Raw genomic sequence first — 18,861 nt, forward strand, 5'->3', positions numbered from 1 at the left:
AATAAGATTATCCCATGAACTCTATCACTAAGACCAACTCCTGCAGTGACTACTCAGTTTTGACTTAATTGTTAACAAAGTGAAAAATGTCATTTTGTGTAAAAGAAAACTAAAGATCAGTTTACGATAGTAAACTGATCACTAAATTTGAGCTGAGATTTTTTACCTACCAATTATTCTGAAAAATCTTCACATTTCTGCTTGGATGGGTACCTAAAATGTACTCCCTGTATAATGTGCAAATTCTTTGTCCCTGCACATTACCATTCCCTGCAACTTGCATACAGCTATTAGAAAACAAACAAACAAAAAGAAATAAAGCCTGACTGAATTATCTGGTAATCACAACAGCTACTGAGAAAGTGACAAATGCAAAGGAGGTAGACAGTTGTACTTGGCTGTACCCAGTAGTCCTTCTAATTTATACTTCTGGGTCACTGCCATCTGCAATCTAATATTCATGCTGTGTTTTGAGAAAGAAAATGTTTACATAGGAAACAGCAGCACCTTAACCCATATAGATGAACAAATACCTATAACCCCTCTATAGAACCCTTGTTTTATAGAACTGGAATTACCCCAGTATCACATGCATAGTACCCTAAAGTCTTGCCAAGGACTACAGCTGTATCACTGACACCTGAATGTTATTCCTATCAAAGCTGCTGAAAGATCTGACAGTCAGTAGAGAATTTGTTTATTACCCTTAACAGCAGGACACTATTACATTAGCTAAGGCTAATCCAATACCATTAGATAGCCCAAAGCTTGACCAAAGGTGTCTTCTTTGCGGGAGGGGGAAGATCAAGCCCAGATGTCCCTGCAACTCTCCACTTACTTCACTCAAAACTTCTGCGAAATGCAGTTTACAAATAAGTCAGCAGCCACTAGCAGCCAAGAACATGGGAAATGTCTTAAAGCAATGGAGCACAGCCAAGCACACAAGACAGACCGTCCTCTCAAAACACAGAAGCACCTGCCTTCCTTTGGCACACAAACAGGGCCCATCCCCACCACCCTTCAACAACACGACAGCCAAAAGAGTGACCCACAGCCACCACTCCAGGGTCACAGCACCACAGAGCTTGATTACTCCATGGGCACCCACTGGTCCTGAACCTAAGATACGTATGCCGCCAGGAAACTCCTTTCCCAGCAGTTTTGCCTCAGTTCCATGTTATACTAGCTCACCAGGGATGCTTTAACTTCTCCAGACAAAGTGCCCATTTCGTCATCTGCATGTACTTGCGTGCACTTTGTTTGTATACTCAGTGGTGTTTATATACTTGAGAAAATGCTTTGCTGACAAGTTCCATACAGTTTTTCAATAATCCAATAATCTTTATTAAAACCCAGCACACACTTTTCAAAACAACCAAGATTATTGTACTCCAAAAGGTGTGTGCCCAAGCCAGATTTTCAATTTCAGAACATTTTAAGTCTGGCCTGTGTAGAAAGAGTTTTATGTTTAAAAATGAGAGAGCATCGTCTTCCTCCTTTCCAAACTTTTATGCAACTAAAGGGCTTTTCCTTCAGCATTCTTCTAGAAACAGCAAAAAACGACCCCACTATTTTAGCAGAAACAGAGGAAGGCAAACTGCGATCCATAAGTGAATTACAATTCATCAGCCAAAAATCATACTGAGCACTATTTCACCATGCTAAGCACACAGTCTGCCACAAAGCACCTACATGTGCTTTTCACACCAAGCCAGTATTCAGCATACGCTGTGCCAGACGCAGTTTGTCACAGCAATCACAGAGCCTTTCCCAGACAAAGCGTGGAGCACGAGTGACGAAGGGCAGCACCTTTCCAAATCACTGTGATGACCTGTCTGTCCCCTTGCAGGAAGGTGGGGCCGCTTGGTACAGAAATGCCATCAGCACCATTTCTTTGCATACAGGCAATTTTATTTACTTCTCATTTTAATATGGGTATCATTAGCGTTGTTAAAGATTAATTACTGGCACCGAACGGCCAGGTCGGACACCAATCCCGGGGAAGCGCAATGCAATAACCAGATAAACAGAAAGCCTGCTTCAGATGAAGGCAGCGGCCATCAACTCTCCAAGAGATGGTGCTGCGGAGACAGGCTGGCTTGTGGTCCTGCGCGACCAGCCAGCGCCCCGCTCCGCGGCCGCCTCCCCCCTGCGCGGGCAGCGGGCGCCCACCTCGGGGGACGGGCGCGGGATGAGGTGGCGGCGGCGGCGGCTGCTCTCCCAAGGGTTAAACGCCTCTGAGCCCCGTGCGTGGGAGGGGTCCGGGCAGTATGGGGAGAAATGCAGAAAAAGTAGGTCAGCTGCGCCCAGCGGCGTGCTGGGGGGGGGGGGGAGCGCGGGGGGGGGAGGGGGTTCACGGATAGACGGATGGGGGGGGGGGGGGGGGCGGCGGCGCGGGGGGTCTCCCTCTCCGGGGGCTGCAGCCCCTCCGGCCTCGACCCCAGGCGTCCGATGACAATTTGCTCCCAGCCGTTAGCAGGTAGTCTTAGAGTATTTACAACCTGATAGCATTCCCGCTCGACACAGATTTGTGTTTTTGTAAATACACAGACACATTCAAGGAACTTCGGAGGGGGAGGGGGGAGGGAAAGGCGTTTAAAATTAAAAGTGAAGCATAATTCGAAACTGCCTACACCACAGCTTTTATAATCAGCTTGTGACATGCTTGGCACCGAACACTGTTTATGTCCACAATTAATGCAGTTAATACTACGTTAGTAATTGTGGCAGTCAGCCACGTGCATCGCCTGGCACATGGGTGCCTTCTCCTAACAGGAGAGGCACACTTTCCTCTTCAGTGCACACAGCCGGGCCAGTTCCAGCACATCTGGAACCAGTTTACATGGGGCCTCCCTCCAATGCAGCGCTCAGCCTTGCCAGTGTATTCTTTCAATCAAAACGCTATAAAAAGGGGAGAAGGAATTAGGACAAAAATGGGAGTGGGAGAGCATGAAAAAACAAGGGGAGTTCAGGGCTGTTTCCAAAGGAAGCCACCCTGCCACAGCAGGTTTCATAGCCTGCCTGAACAAGACCCAGTATCAGGGAGCCCCTAACTGGGCCTCTATAACCAGTTTGGGCAGTTCTTGTTTCTCCTATCTTTCCACGCAGTTGGACATCTTAGCATGCATTACCTGCCTTCCACTGCTGCTCAGTATCTGGTGCCACCATCCGGTACAGTGGCAATCCTGTTCTCAGTGGAAGGTGCTTCACATAAGGGTACTGCATTGTACACCTACCGAGCGTAAGCAGGCAAGCCCAAGTATCTCATGGACATCTGCCAAAAAAAAGCTTTCTTAAGGCAGAGATACCATGTTGCAATGGGAAGATGAGCATCTCATGAGCTGGTTGCAAAACCCCATTTGTACTTTTGGGGCAAGAGGTTAATTTTGAAACTGCATTTTTACAAAGTTCAAAAGATCTAGCAAGACTTCTGCAGGCAAGTTCAAGGCTTCCTTGGGAAGTCAAGAACCTTCCAGCATTGTGCCTATGTCTAGGCATACACCTATATACCAGCTCACTAATCCAGGCACACTGGTGTCACAACGTGCACTGTTTTATTTCTGTGGCCACTTCCAACTGCAGTGAGAGCAGAATAAATGTGCAAATCAGTCATGCATTAGGTAACATCACTGTCACCTATCAAGTCTTTGTTCACTTATCCTTTCCTCAAGGACAGGAGTGTTTGTCTGGGGATTTTGCACACCCCTAAACCTTTATGCCAGAACTGTCAAGGTCAAAGAAAGGTGCTCTTCTCTTGCAGTAGGAGCTGGTGAAATCTGAGATAAGCTCCCGGAGGAAATGAAGCTTACTTCACAGTCATGGCTTGGCCATCAAAAACAAATGCTTTTCACACAGATACAGGTCATCCTTCGTCTGGAGGGCTACCCCATGCCAGAAGAACATCCCTGTCAACCTTCATCTTTTAACCCAATTCTTCAGATATTCTGAGATGATCCGTCATATCAATTCCCACTTCCCTTGGCATGGTTACATTAGAGGCAAAGCCTGTATCTCATTTCTGTTGAAGCCCAGTCCACAAAATACTAAAAGAGTGGCTTCTTCAATAACATTTTAATCAAAATGTTTAGTAATCTCTTACTTCATACTGACCAAATGGGAAAATTGAGTTGGCTTGTTTGTTTTTTAATTAAAGGGAATTAGCACTCCGTAAGGTACAAAAGACCACATGTGGCTGCTGTTACTTTTACCCATATTTCTTTCTTTAATTGCATTTGGGTCACCTTTGGGTTACTGCTTTTTCACCTTCTGCAAGCTATAAGCAAAAGGGTAGCAAATACATTGCAACACATGCTTGAAAGGGTGCTGTTATTGCCTGTTTCAAAGTTTTAAAAGTAACTTCAAACCACAAGCCTCCAAAATGCACAACATCAAAATAAGTGCCTTTTTACAAAAAAGGGAAATCAATCACTGATCTCCACTGAAAACGATCTTCAGCTGAGGCACTTTTCATTTTGACAAGCTTCAATACCACATAATTAACACTGCATACAGATGACAAAAGGGTCACACACTCACCAGCAATTTTTTTTTTTTTTTTTAAATCATCTAGTAACAGAAAAATGCAAGTATACAGAAAAAGACAGTGTCCAAACAGCAAAAGTATTATGAGGAAAGAAACTTCTACACTTATTTAAGAGAAATGTCATCTTACCCAGGGTGCAGGCATTGTGTATATTACAGTAATATTTTTTCCTCTTAAATAATGAAGAAGGGGGATTAGGCTGAGTTCCTGTTCATTGTTGAGCAAAGCTGGCCACCTTTTTTCCATCATCACAAACTCATATTTAGGAAGGCAAGACAGTGTAGAAGGACAGACCCTGCCTATTCCTGCTGTACTATTCAGCAAGGGGGAAGTTTCTACTGTTTAAAATTTGCCCATCGAGGAGAATCAGAGTGTTTCAGCACGGTGCTAAGCCCCTCCCTCTGTCCTTGATCTCTTTGGGCAGGGATGGACTCACCAAAGCCAATGGAGACATACGTTATTTAGCAAGTTTATAAGTAGTTTTCCTTGGAGTTGCTGCTATCTACTATACAACCCTTTATGACTTTAAAGATGAAAATGCACAAAGATGAGGATGGACATGGAATACATACAGTTTTAGCACCCAATCAGTGTCAATTATGATCACTATACTAACAAGGGCAGTCAGCCACGCTCTTCTGCTTGCAACTGGAGGGCACGGATTGCAGATGTAGTTCATTTGGACTGCTTGTGGGAAGAAATACACGGGAAGCCCTGGATTTCAATACAGCAGTGAAGACTGTGGAAATTATTACAATCAATTGGCAGACAGGTCATTTTAATTTATAATGAAACCTGAGTTAGTTTGATGCATTTATGTGTTTATAGGGAGCCTTCCTCTCTGCTCAAGTGGATGCAGGATGCTTCTTTTCTTAGCAGCATGTTCAGGAAGAATCAATGAACAGGACAGTGAGCTAAAGGACACCTTGGTAATCATCAGCAGTGAAATGTGGAAGGCAAACAATACCACCGTTCACAGCCAGATTACCAGCATCATGGAATGCCTCAAAGCGAACACTGCCTGCGGAGATCAGTGAAGAGTGAAACTATACCAGCAGAAAGAGGAAGAAAGGCAAATTTTAGTCCCTTTCTACTTATTGATCCTCTGTTTCCTCAGATAAGCAGGGGTTATGAGAGCTAAGGATCATTATAAGGTAGTCTTCGACCCACAATATAGCATATCTGCCCCGTTAGCTACAGCTGTGTTAAATGGGTTCTGCTACACATTGTGTAGAGTTGGCTAAAATGTGTGCCTTCAGCCATTTGTTGACTAACACAGTCTTTGTGGCCAACTCATGCACGTTCCACTGCAAATGCTTTTGATAACGCTGTTATAAAGGCCTGTGAATGTCAGTGTAGGAGGGCAAAATATCTTGAGCTGCTCAGCTTTGCTTTATAAATATTTTTGGAAGCTACCAATGTGAAATGCTCCATTCACATTCAGCACTGAAAAAAATAATGGCTTCTTCTAAAACAAAGACACATCTGTCAGTGCAGTAGAGTATATGAATTTACATATCTGCAGCACAGAAAAAGTACTTTCTCAAACAAATTACACTGAAGCAGGCAGAGAAAGAACAGCATGAAGCTCTCTATGCAATGTCAACAGTAATTAACAGAGCACTTTATAGTCTGACAGTGCTTCCCGTGAGTAAGGTACCCTCAGACATGTGGTATGAACAGGCTGCCCTCCTGTTCCTCTGCTCCTGAAACTCAAAGCCACAAGCATTACCTTTTAGCAGCTAGCCTATCATTAGCCCTTTATATGTTGTGTGCCACCCAACATTTCCCCTCAAAAGGACAAAGGGCAGAGGGCAAGAAGACACTCTTTCAACTGCTGCAGGGTTTCATAGGGTTTGCTTTGCCGTATCATACTGGGAAATTTGGGGGATTTACTTCTTTTTCAGGTGCATCAAAATGAAAAAAACAACACATTGCACTACACACAAAGCCTGTTAATCTCTTTATTTCCAGGTTTCCCTGTTGATAACTTGGGAAAAGGCAGCTTCCTTGTTTCCCTCACAGATGCATGCAACATTTGGAAGTTTTTTTTCAACTCCTACTGATTCTCCAGGGATGCAGACAGCAGACATTTTGCAGCACGGAGTCTCTTCTGTTAGGCTGCCTGTGTACAAAATGCAGAAATTATGTGAGTCTACTTTCACACACATTGTATTGTTCCCTTACTTCTGACTTCATCCTGTTGTCTTTGCATGCACTTACAGATTAGATTTCCAGTATTGCCACAGAATGGGATGCTCCTGCCATCTTTCTCCCTTTACAGATGGCAAAACTGCAGTCTTGTCTAGTGCAGAAGGATTTCCACAAGTTTTTCCCTTCTAGACTGATTGTGACCAATTTTTTCCAAATATAAGAGTTCTCACGTGGTTGTCAGGGAGACAGCTCTTGGCACAGCTTTGCCCTGGTATTTGGAGGGCTTGGCCAGTCAATTGCTTTTCAATGGATTGTGCATTCGTGCAGATGCAGCATGCTGGCAGACTGACAGATCCAACTTTCTCATTTGCCACTCTGAGCTCACAAGCACTCACTACCTCCAAACTACAGCTGCAAGAGGTGGCCAGCACACCTCAGCTAGTGTTACTTGAACCAGTTCAAGCAGCAGCACAGTAAAAACCTGGTGACCAGAAGTCAAGTGCAGCCATGTGAGACACAGGACTTATTTGGAAGGCTGGCCTGCTCTGTGTATATTGCTGCTAGTAGCTCAGCTGGTTCTTTAAACTAATCCAGGCCCAGCCAAAATGCTGTAATAATGCTTCTCTGATGCCAGTGTCTTTGGTTCAGTCCAGACCTGAGCCCAGAAATTCCCATCAGCCTACAGTCCACGCCATTGCCTGCACCTCCTCTGCAGACCTCCGCAATTTCTTCCTTTCCCTTCTGCAAGCTGTGACCAAACCTAAATCAAAACCAGTATCGTGTCCCCTGAAATGAAGTAAAGGTTGAAAATAAGGATAATAAACTTTGCACTGGCTGAGGCTGATTAGCATGCAGGCAGTCATTTATGATTAAGCCATGAAAAACGTTTGCTAGTAGTGCAAGAGCTGAATGGTATAGTGCACAGCAAAGGCCCAAGGCAGAAAGAAGTGACTTGCCCAGTTTGACAGAGCAATTCAGTGACAGAGGTAGAAATAGGCTGCTCAGTTTTCTCTCTCAAAACAGGTCTAACCTCTAGCTCATACTTAGATGTCCCTTTAGCAGCAGAAAATAAACCTCCCTCTGTTCGTGATATAAGTCATTACAGAAATTGCTTTCAAGTTAACAGACTCACCATTATCACATCACTGCAAGATCAAACGAAAAGAAAAGGGCAGTAGGACAGGGAAAGAAGGGTTACTTTGTGTCATTTACTTCTACAGTCTACTCAACAAAGCCAAAGAGGAAAAACATTTTTTTTAGACAGATGCCTGTTACAACACATCAAACACTTCTCATGGGTGTATGTCGGAGACATTTTACTACAAAGGCTTTGTCCTTTGCATTCATGACAGCCCGGATGACAGCACAGATGTTTATCAGGATTTTCTATTCCTTAAATTCAAGATCAAATTAGAATCTGCAGAAGTACATCAATGAAGTCCGAAATACAAAATCATTAGTGAACAGAAAGCATTAAGTCAACATGTTCCTGTGCTAAGGCTGCAGCTGGGGGAGTTTCTATCATCTCAGAAAGAATGTCTGAAGAAGGAAACAGCCTATTTTCAATGTGCTGGCTTTGGAGGAAGCTGATATGAGGAAACAATTGCCTTCCTGATGGATTTTACTGCTAGTAAATGTTTAAGTCCTCCATGCAAAGCATGTAGCCCCGATATCATGAAGACATCATTGTGCTACTTACTATATTGTGCTCTCCACATCACAGCAATGCTCTGATTTGTTTATTCACAAGTGCAGTTTCTAATTCTCTAAATTATCAGACACAAACTACATTTAATGTTGCTACACTCAACAGCATCTTGCATTTCCTCTCTCCTCTCCAAACCCTCTGATATGCAGTCTCATCCCCCAGGATAATGCTGGAGCCTTCCAAAAACTCTTGTATCCTTCCTCAGCAAAGTGTTCCCATTTCTAGGAGCAAACCAGGTCCATGGCTGGTGTACTAAGACAGTACTCCTAGCCTCTCTGCAGGCAACAGGGGACAGCAGAGGATGGTATGTGCCACCCCCAGCAGGATGATGTGTTGCATTCCTTGGGAATGGCCAGGCCTGAATGTTTTCCAGTCTCCAAAACCCATCAGCAACTGTAGAAGCATCAAACACCTGCCCCCAAATCCAGCACCTCCACTCTTTTCACTTAGGGTGACACTGAGCTCCCAGAAGATATTCTGCTCCCTCAGACCACTGTAGATTTAGATGTTTCACTTGAGAGGAAATTTTATTGTGAGCCAGAAGGGCAGCATGCTCCTACACTTACAGCAGGAGAAGAGGATAGGCAGAAAGAGCAGAGATGTCTGAGGTCCCTCCCTTTGCTTCTGTTTGGAATATCAAAAATGTCACAATTCTTCTCTATGCCACTTCTGTCACAGATTGGAGTAACTGGTTTTCAGTTCTAGTGGATGTCCCTGGTTTCTCAAGAAGGTAAGCCACCAGGTGATCTTACACTTACTGTCCAGCTCCTGCCACCACTGTTGCTGTGTAGTTTCATACAGCATTTTCCAAGCATTATCACATTAGTTTGCGCATTGTCCTTGTTTCCACCACCAAAAATGAATGGGCCCATCCACCAGGCTCCAGCAAATGTGTGTAGCTGTATCCAAAAAGAACAGGACTCAAGTTTTTCACCTTTGCCAGTGGTTTGAACAGCCTCTCCCTCCAGGTTAGATCAAATGACTCTAGTTCTCCCTCAAAGAGAGCCAGTAGATGGATGTACCACTCCAAAACTCCCACCTCTCAGATCACATACTGCTTATGTGAAAATGGTGGGCAAGTTTCTGGCAGCTCTTCCAGTTCAAAATGGGCTGGGGAAAAGCAGCATGTAATTTTCTGGCAACAACAGTGGAACTATAAAACTAATGAGTCTCTACAGCTATTCCCACCTGTTCTTAGAGCAATATGTGTATTGGATATACACCCACCCATGAGTCTATCTGTGATGTTAGCTCAAACTATAAAAAAAACACAACCACCCAACCCAACACAACACAACCCAACCCAAACCCCAGCCTTTCCTGCACAGGAAAAAAAAAAAGAAAGAGTATAAAATAGCAGGTGGGAATTTCACCTGTTCTCATATCACACTTACATTGGGCCTATGCCCCTTCCATAGAAGAGAATTAAAACAGGACATAGGTGTCAGCAGCAGCATCAACCCAAGGCTGATACTGACCAGACGTAACTGTAATATACAAAGATGGAGCAAGATGAGGGTGAGTCAGCAGATGTTTTTCTTCTATGCAGTGCCCTAAAAATTGGCTCTCTATTACAGGAAATTACACTAATACTGAATCACTGTTCTGTACACATCATCAGTCTGTACAGAAGTTTTCCACAGTAAGAAATTTGTTGTTAGGGTTTACAATTTTATGCTACATTTTTATTTCAAAACATGTCCCAGAGCATCCCACTGACCCTGTGCAGGGAAGTATTTGAAGTACATGTGGCTTCTTTCCAGAAAAACTCTGACCAAGACACTCCAGGGATACATGCAACAACCCTTCCATATTCTGCCTGGAAAAGACAAAATAGTTTGTGACTATTCTCTAACAAAACATTAAAGAAAAGAGGATGAAAAAAAATTTAAAGGATCAGTGGAATGCTCATAAAATGGAGATTAATCTCATGATAAACGCACTAAGATTGCCTGGAATTTTTCTGAGATATTTTTAATTTTTTCCACATATCTGTTTGTTAGTGAACATGTTTTCAGAAGGAATACCCTCATTTGAAAATGCTTACATTATGATTAGAATTTCTAAGCTTGCTCTGCTCTGGAAACTTTAAGAAAAGTCTTGGCAAATTACTGTTAAAAAAAAATCACCAAGATTTTAGAGGTTGAGAGGGAGTTAATTCAAAACCTTATCTTTAGGAAAACGTGTTTAAAATTTATTTCTTTTATCAGCTATTGAACATTGAAAGTGCAGTACAGGAGATACGCTGATAATAGAAAGTTTCAAACAACAACAGTAATGAAGCATTATTGTACAAGAGGAAAAAGGAGAGAAGCATAGATACTCTTCCCTTGGACAATACAGCCTTTGGCAAATGTGTTGTTACTCAGGTCTTTACATAGTGAAGTTTCCAAACAAAAGGTTGTGAAAAAAGATTTGAAGAAAATATGTTTCTAATTAATGATGGTGCTCGGAAGAAGTCCAACAATGAAAGCAATTCTAGTTTTCTAACTTGGAGAACAAGCTTTTTATAAACACTCGCAGTGAAGGAGATTACCACAGTAATGAAGCAAAGCAATGAAGTGAAACAGGGTACACACACTATACTTGAAAAGGTTTCAGACTTTCTGCTATTCTCAGCCAAGACGCAAGCTATCTAGCACAGATAGATTTGGGATGTAACGTCAGTGGAAGTCTGTGGAGACAGCTTCACTATTACGTCAATACAGCTCCATGCTCTCAAAATGATCCAGCTTCCTTCCATAGCTACTCCTGGGTGGAAACATTTCTACTATCTTTCCAGTATCCCGTAAGTCAGTACTGCATAGAGTGAGGCAGCTGAATTGCAGTTGTTCTTTTCAGTGTGTGCTGTTCTTACATATTCACTGCTAGTTCTCTGGTTGGGCTTTAGCCTGGCTATGGAAAAATAAAATAAAAAAAAACCAAACCAAAAAAACAACCATGGCTTGGGTTTTGCAAAAGCCAAACCAAAGCTGTTTCAGTTCCAGGTCCCATTTTTTCTGAACCCTGAAAGTTAAAGCCTGGGTGGTTTGGATAAGTGCTTCTAAATCTAGCATACCCCTATTTAAAACAAGAGGGAGGATTTGTTTTTAAAAAGTTAAAACTAGAATGGTCTGGAATGAAGTCTCTGAAGACATTTAGGGAGGATTCAGATAAAAAATTCCATTCCTCTCCCCCCCCCCTTATATCTCTCATGAATTTTTATCCTATCCCTTCCTTGCTTTCTATCTCTCAGATATTGTTTGCTTCCTCTCAATTTCCAATGGAGCTTGAAATTAGATTTCTTTTACTTCCTTGTTCACAAACAAGGCTCTGAACCACACATCTTGGCCTAAGTTAACGCCCAGACTGAATCATTGAGTTATCTTCCACCTCTGTACCTGAACTTGTTGAAGCCGTGCAACAGAAATTACCATGTATGCCTTTTTCCATCTCTCACCATCATCATTTGATTTTTGGAAGGCAAATCCTTATTTTAGTTGGCCAGAAATAGAACTATCTAATTGTAATGGTTTTAGTCTTAATTTATGACAGCAGAAATTGGCCCACAGTGTGACTCAAGACAGAAACAGTATTCACTGTCACGATTTATAACTTCATCAAGAGTTAACTTGGGAACTGCAAGCTGGCAGCAATAATTTGTACATTGCTGCAAACTGTGTTTTCGTCATTTCTGTTGATACCGGCAAAATGCTTGTTTTGGCTTTCTGCATGTTGCAGTCATTAGTGTAATATAGCATAGCCACTCAAATATATTTAGGGGAAGGTCATTTTTATTCAACAACTTATATACTCGGAAGAAGTTAAATAAACAAGTGAGTTAAAGACATCAGTGATACTACTCCTTAACCCATGCCAAAGTGAATTCTAAAAGTTGGTCATTTCGATTAGAGGAAAAGTCAAGCAGTGATTATGTCAGTTGGAGGGAAAAGGACATTATATTTCCATTTACTTGAGGATTACCTGGAACACTACCTTGATAATGTCTAAATACATCCATAAAGCTGGAAGTGTTCAAAGAAAAGCTAGAACATGCTTGGTAACTATGACATTAGCAAGATTACTGATCCTGTTCATAACAATGAAAATTTCCTATAGAGATTTCACCAAGCAGAAAGTACAGAACCATGACTATTTATTTACAACTGTTTGGAGTGTCTTTCCAAAGCACAAAAGGACATTGTCCTTGAAAATGATATTTGGGGGGAAGTAAATGTCCATGTTTTTCATTTTGCAAGTTTGTAACCGTAAAAGTTACAAAACAAGTCACTTTTGAGAAGTACTCATCTTTTACGCTCATTAGATTGCAATCCAGCGATGACTGAACATGATATTTAAACAGTAGTGTTTTTGCCAATGAGTTACATGATCAACACGAACTGCTAATGTTTTCTATTCTAAACCTTCTCAAAATGTCAAGTGTTCTTGTCAGCTGAGTGGAAGTGGCATAAAAGTAACTTTTGAAGTTGCTGTTGATGAGATACCCTTGGGGAACTTAGTATATATACTGAAATCATATTCACAATATGCTCTAATCTCCCCTGCTGCAAAAGGATTAGTCTCTTAACTCTCATTTCCATTAATGGCAATGTAGCACAGCCTGGGTCTTCCTTCCAAAAAAGACACTGAGCATTCTTAAACAACACAAGTCTTATTTCCTGAATTTTCTCAAGCTGTAAGAAAATAAAAAAACGTAAGATAAACTAAGGAAACTGCTTTTGAAAACCTAGGCCTGGCAACTAACTCTGTTGCAACCCTCATAATTGCAGCACTGTTAATTTTTATTATGTTTTTTATACAACAAATCACCAACACAGCAAAGAAATTCATAGCTGTCTGAGTCACTCTGGCTGTAGCAGTCTCACTGTTTCTTCAATGCCAGTTTCTTCTGTCAGTTAAAACATCAGAAAAAGGTAAGAAAGATGGTGCACTACCTGAGGTCCTAGCCAAGGATGCAGAAGACCTGGCTTCATCCCCTGCTTACCCATGGTTATCACATGTGATCATGGACAAGTCAAACAGAGCTACTCCCAATAATGTACTGAGGCAAAACTGCAATATGCCTGACCAGAGGCCTCCCAGCCTTGCTCAGGTGCCTCCAGAGCTCTGTAGGCACTTACTGAGCACAGCTGCCCCTCATTGACTTTACCCTACTGACCCAGGAAAGACCACAGGCTTCCAGACTTTCGCCCAAAAACAGTGCTGATGGTGGTTGTTACACTATTTACAGCAAAAATCATGAACGAGGTTGCTTCTAAAGTTTCAGTGAAGGTCACAGCTGACACTGTTTCCAGCACCATGGGTCTTGCATGCTGATGCATGCCAAAATAAGGTATTTTTCAGTCTCTTCCTTGACTAACAAACACATTTTTTTATTCAAAGTATTTTCCAAAGGCCTAGTTAGACAGGTGGATCTTTATGGACTACTAGCAAAGGGATTGCATGCTTGTGATCAGTGTTTGGTACTTTAACCACGCATATATGAGATCTTTTCCTCAGAAAGTGCCCAAAAATGCCCAAAAGTCTCTGTTCACTCACTGAAAGGCAAAAAATGGTATTTTATGCTGTTCTTCCATGCACAGATGTCTGACTGCAGGAACAAATAGTAGTATTTTGGACAGGGAAACCTCAGTTTTCAGTTTTAGCCCTGTCAATCCGGAGTAACTACAGGGGCATGTAATTTGGCGCAAAGCATAAGAATTTATAAAGATAAGCTTTTATACATGGCACTTCATGGATAAAGTGCAAAGAAGCGTACAAATCAGAAAGCAGGGTAGAATTTGGTAAGTATTTTATCTGATTTTGTATCCACATTTTTTCACTTGACCTGTAGCAAACATTAGGTAGGATATTGGTTCCATTAAAGAAACATTTCAGAATTTGAGTGCTTTCAAATTGCTAACTGCTCATTTGTGATCATTTAGCAATGCTCAGTGCTAATGTCTCTATAACAAGTAATCCATGTCTAAACTGGTTTTCACACCACTGAAAAGTTCAAGGCTGCTGGAAGAACAAGTAGGACTCCAAAAACATTTCAGGGTCATTTCACATGTTTGACCACATTTGCTCTTGTAACTGTTAGGAACTGCTGGATTTAAAAGCCTGTTTTCATGCAGGTAATATCATACTTTCCAGCACCATAGCCTCATTTACGTTGCATTCACAAACATAACAAGTAAACTGAAAAACACACAGGAATATTCAGCATCTAGGTTAACCCACATCCAGAGATATCCAGAATATGGGTTAAGTACAGGTAGAAGAGTACAGCTGCCACATCCAGGTCAATGAGATGCATCTGGGTTCTCAGCCCATCCTTGACTCAGCTGGCTTCCTTTGTAAATCAGGCAACTAGGCCAGTTGGTGATGCTGCTTAGCAGTTCACCCTGCAAGCAGGGCACTTTCACTCCCATCAGCCCTAACTACTTAATACAATCTCGCCAGTAGTAAGGCCTAGCATTTTGCAATATTGACTCACTACCATGAAGTATGAAATTAATCTTCAGAATATCACATAAGGTAGGAGCTTTCTTCACTAGCAAAAAGAATCACAAAACCTTCAACAAAATACGGAGCCATAAATGCAGCAAAAACTATCCCACCAGTATGAATTTTTAACTGAAACATCAGAAGCCAGGAGATTGAGTAGAAGCAAGAGGCTCCTGGTGATTTTATGGAATAATAATAACTTTAATGCTTGTAATTTTCAAGTGATTTATTTAACCTTCATACACAGCCACAATGAAGGAGGGCAAAACAATGCTATCTGTGCTGCACAGGGACTACGAGGCAGCAAGAATATGGGATCTGCCCAGGGCCAGCAAGAGAAGTCCCCATTCTCAAAATACATTGCCCCTTTCTAGAGGCAGCAGCTGTTTGTTTGTTCTCTGGCACTTATAAAGCATCTAAGATTATATCCATTGATGATAATAAACTCTCCAGTCCAGTGGGAACAAAATTGGGACATAAGTGTTTAATCTGGTACAGTTTCACTGAAAACTCATGGTAAGCTCAGGGTTACACACAACACTGTAATTATCAGGTTCAGTTTGGGAAGCTGGGGCAATAGCATAAGAGGCCCAGCTCTTTGTTCTGCCACAAAAGTGACTGATCTTCTGGTTAGGGAAATTCCAGTAGCCTGAAACACAGCCAGGGGTTGTACACACGCTGTGAATCTTCCCATTGCATCACTAGAGGTGTGTACCTCATGCAAGAAAAAGGTAAGCATTTGCCCAGCCCATGACTGATACATGTGCCGGAGACATGTGAAAGCACATGGTCTTGGGAATAAAGACTTCCTCTAGCACGTACAGACACCGCTCTGCATCTCATTTGTGTGATGGGCTTGCCTGTCCCATGAGAAAAGGGACATTCTGCAGGCCTAGGGACAGTGGCAAAGAAGGGGGCAGGACTTTGGGCAAAACACAAGCATTTAAAAATTTCCGCAACAAAGTTACTGAACATAATTTTTTTTTTTTTTTTTTTTTTTTTTTTTAACTGGGATGTTCACCAAGATTTGATCATTTTAAAGCAGCAGAACAGCAATGAAGCTGGTGGACAGTATCTTGTGACCGCAAGACCCTCAGTGCTTTTGATTTCCAGCAAGTTCCTACACAAGCAGGACACAGGAGCCAGGAGCCACTGATGTTTTTATATCAAGAACAGTAGCATTTAAATGGTCACGCTCATTTTTATTGAAGAAATCTGTTCTTATTACTGGGTTGGGTTTTTTTGAGCAGAGGTAGGCAAAGTAAAACCAAACATCAATCTGACCGCTTATTACAAATGTTTTCTTTCTCCTGCTTTTCTAACCAGATCTGGCCCTTTCTCTGTGTCCATAGGGCATAGTGAAATGCCTGTAACTGCCTCAGCTTAGGCATTTCACTGGGGCAATCTCAAATTGCAGGCTAGTGACTTTGGACACTTCCTGTCACTGAAGAAATACAGGTACCATGAAAGGATAATTAAGTCCACCTAAGAATCCAAAAGTGTGTCAAACAGCTAACGCTGGGTCTTGTAATAACCTACAATTAGCATGTAAAGCCCAAGGCATTTGCACATTGACAACATGGTTTAATCCAGTAATAAAGTAGGCTAAAATGATTGTTATAGCTAATAGTATTTTAGAAGTGAAACTGTAAAAAAGAAGCTACACAAACATATTGATTTCAGCTGTGCCTCCCTGACAAGTCTGTATAGATTTTGTTATTTATGGCCCATTTTTCCAAAAAGAACCCAAGGCTCACAAATGTAGAAATCCCTGATAGCATGAAATGGACGGTTGTGTATCAAAATGAGGGATTTGCATGTTTAACTGCCCATATTGTAACCTTCTACCCAGTTTGCATACGCAAAGGAAAAGATTGTTGTATTTATCAGTGCACAAATGAAAGAAGAAGAGATAAATGACCTGGTTTGCAGAGGTGCTGAGCACACGCAGTTCCAATTTATTTCAACTGGAGTGTGAAAAACAAGCCCTAAGTGACTGGCCCAAGCTCACACAATGCATGATTGTCGGTGCCAGCAAGAAAACCCAGAAATCCTTCCAGTTTAATCCTCCCAGTCTAAATCCTCCCCAGTCTAAACTCTAGGCACAGCTACTCTCCCAGGAATTAAAAAAAAAAAAAAAAAAAAAAAAAGGCAAAACCTGCACTGTACAACAGCCTGACCACTCTCTCCTTCCTACCTTAGCTTGCTAAGGGAATAAAAAAAAATGGGACATGAAAAACTCCTGCATAATATTTAATGACTAGCAAATAATGCCAAGTAGGGCAAGTAAATATGTGTGAAGCATTGCTCACACACCCAGCAAACTTGCATGTGTGTCACAGATGGTTTTAGTGAAAAGCCAAAAAGAGAAAAAGAGAAAGGAAAAGGAAAACAAGTTACAGTCCAGATAAAAAGTAAGATAGAATGAGAGACAAAGATATTTTCTAGTATTAAAAAAATTTCCTTAAAAATGCTACAAAAACTAATAATAAAAAAACACAGAACCATTCCCTCTCCTTGATAACATGTAGGCTAATCTCTACACAAATAGAAATAACAGCCCTTTGAAATGGCAATGATTTGCTTGGAAAACATTCATTAAAAACGTCCTGCAATTATTGACTCTATCATTATTTCTTGGCAGCAGCTGAGTCTCACTGTATCTTGTGTTGTTTTTCCAATGAAAAGCAAAGCATTGTTTGGGAGGAAAAAAAAAATCCACCAAAAAAATCCACAAGGACATTGTATTTGAAATATGTGCTTGGTGACATGGAGCTGATTGCCCAAAGGAATCAGGATACATATATTTGTATTATTGTACACGTGAGTAGCTTGAATCATGTACTGCTCGCTCTCTTTGTTTGGATTATGCAGCTTGGCTGGGCAGCCATCCAAAAGATTCACATTAAATTCTAGCTATATTCAGCACAAAAGTCATCTAGCATCAGAGGATCAAAGTTACATCAACTAACAAGCACTAAGGAATTGATAAGCCACTAAAATTAGGTCATCTCCTAGCAGCTGCTTTTGATGGATGAAGTAGAATTTAGCCTCAGGTTTTCTATTTAAAGATCTGTTACAGCATCTTTTCCTGCAGCTACAATGAGAACACAACAAAGTATAATGCTTCTGATTAAATGTTTAATCATTACTCTTTACCTTCTGATTGTTTCTGCCATGGCACAGATTTACTGTGCACACTATTTGCAGCTATTCTAACCCTTTTTAAACTGACATTAAAATAGTCAAGATTTCTAATTCCTAAGTTGTAAAACCTAAGAGATTATTCTTCAAAAACATGGATAAAAATCTTGCAAAACTGTTCACTTACTATACTTAAAGAGATAGACAGTCACTTACTGGAACTGAAGTTGAATTTCTATGCAATTATCCCAGAACTGTGTCCACTGGAAGAATCACATCACTAGGAACTGTATGAATACAAAAGTACATATCCATACATAAGTATATGTGGGGCTATAGAAATTTTTATGTATTTATGATTTTGTTTGTTTTTTTAGGAAATTACCTGATTAATCTAATTAACATACTTTTAAAGGTACTTGCTAGTGCACTAGGCTATCTTAGGTCACTAGCAACTGGCATTACAACCGCTAGACAGAGTACAACACATGCCCTACAAAGACATGCTTGTGGTATAAGGGTAATACAAATGGTGCCATCATTTGCTGCATTAGAAGAGAGCTCAAAAGGAAATAAACTAAAAAACCCAAATTAGTTTCATATGCATAGAACTTGCCCTTTACATGTTCAGAATATGGCCAAGGTCTGCTGGCTGAAGCCAGTGTGTGACACTGTTGTGTGATCATCTGCGTAAATTAAACTAATTTAGGACTTTGTTGTCAGGGTTTTCAATATGACACCTCTCATGTCTGTTAAAATCACTAAAATCTAATTTAAATGATTTTGAGAAACATGGGAGGGGAAAAGAAAGAACATCTGCCCA

At 41.3% G+C, this 18,861-nt stretch overlaps 1 protein-coding gene across 2 annotated transcripts in view; it reads right to left on the minus strand.

The window, feature by feature from the left end:
• Positions 1-2,375: 2,375 nt before the first annotated feature.
• The window catches only part of LOC308057052 (uncharacterized protein), a 38,563-nt gene continuing 22,077 nt past the window's right edge, over positions 2,376-18,861 (minus strand). The window contains exons 2-5 of one of the 2 annotated variants that reach the window (XM_080373170.1): positions 10,126-10,224; positions 9,800-9,892; positions 9,164-9,304; positions 2,376-6,668 (exon numbers count right to left, since the gene is read on the minus strand). In XM_080373170.1, coding sequence (XP_080229296.1) covers positions 6,660-6,668; positions 9,164-9,304; positions 9,800-9,892; positions 10,126-10,224 — 342 coding nt within the window. In that variant the 3' untranslated portion in view covers positions 2,376-6,659. Of the gene's footprint in view, positions 10,225-18,254; positions 18,326-18,861 lie in introns of both variants that reach the window. The other variant, XR_013925100.1, reaches the window with a different exon arrangement.

Source organism: Falco punctatus (genome assembly GCF_963210335.1).
Source record: "Falco punctatus genome assembly, chromosome: Z".
Lineage (NCBI taxonomy): Eukaryota > Metazoa > Chordata > Aves > Falconiformes > Falconidae > Falco > Falco punctatus.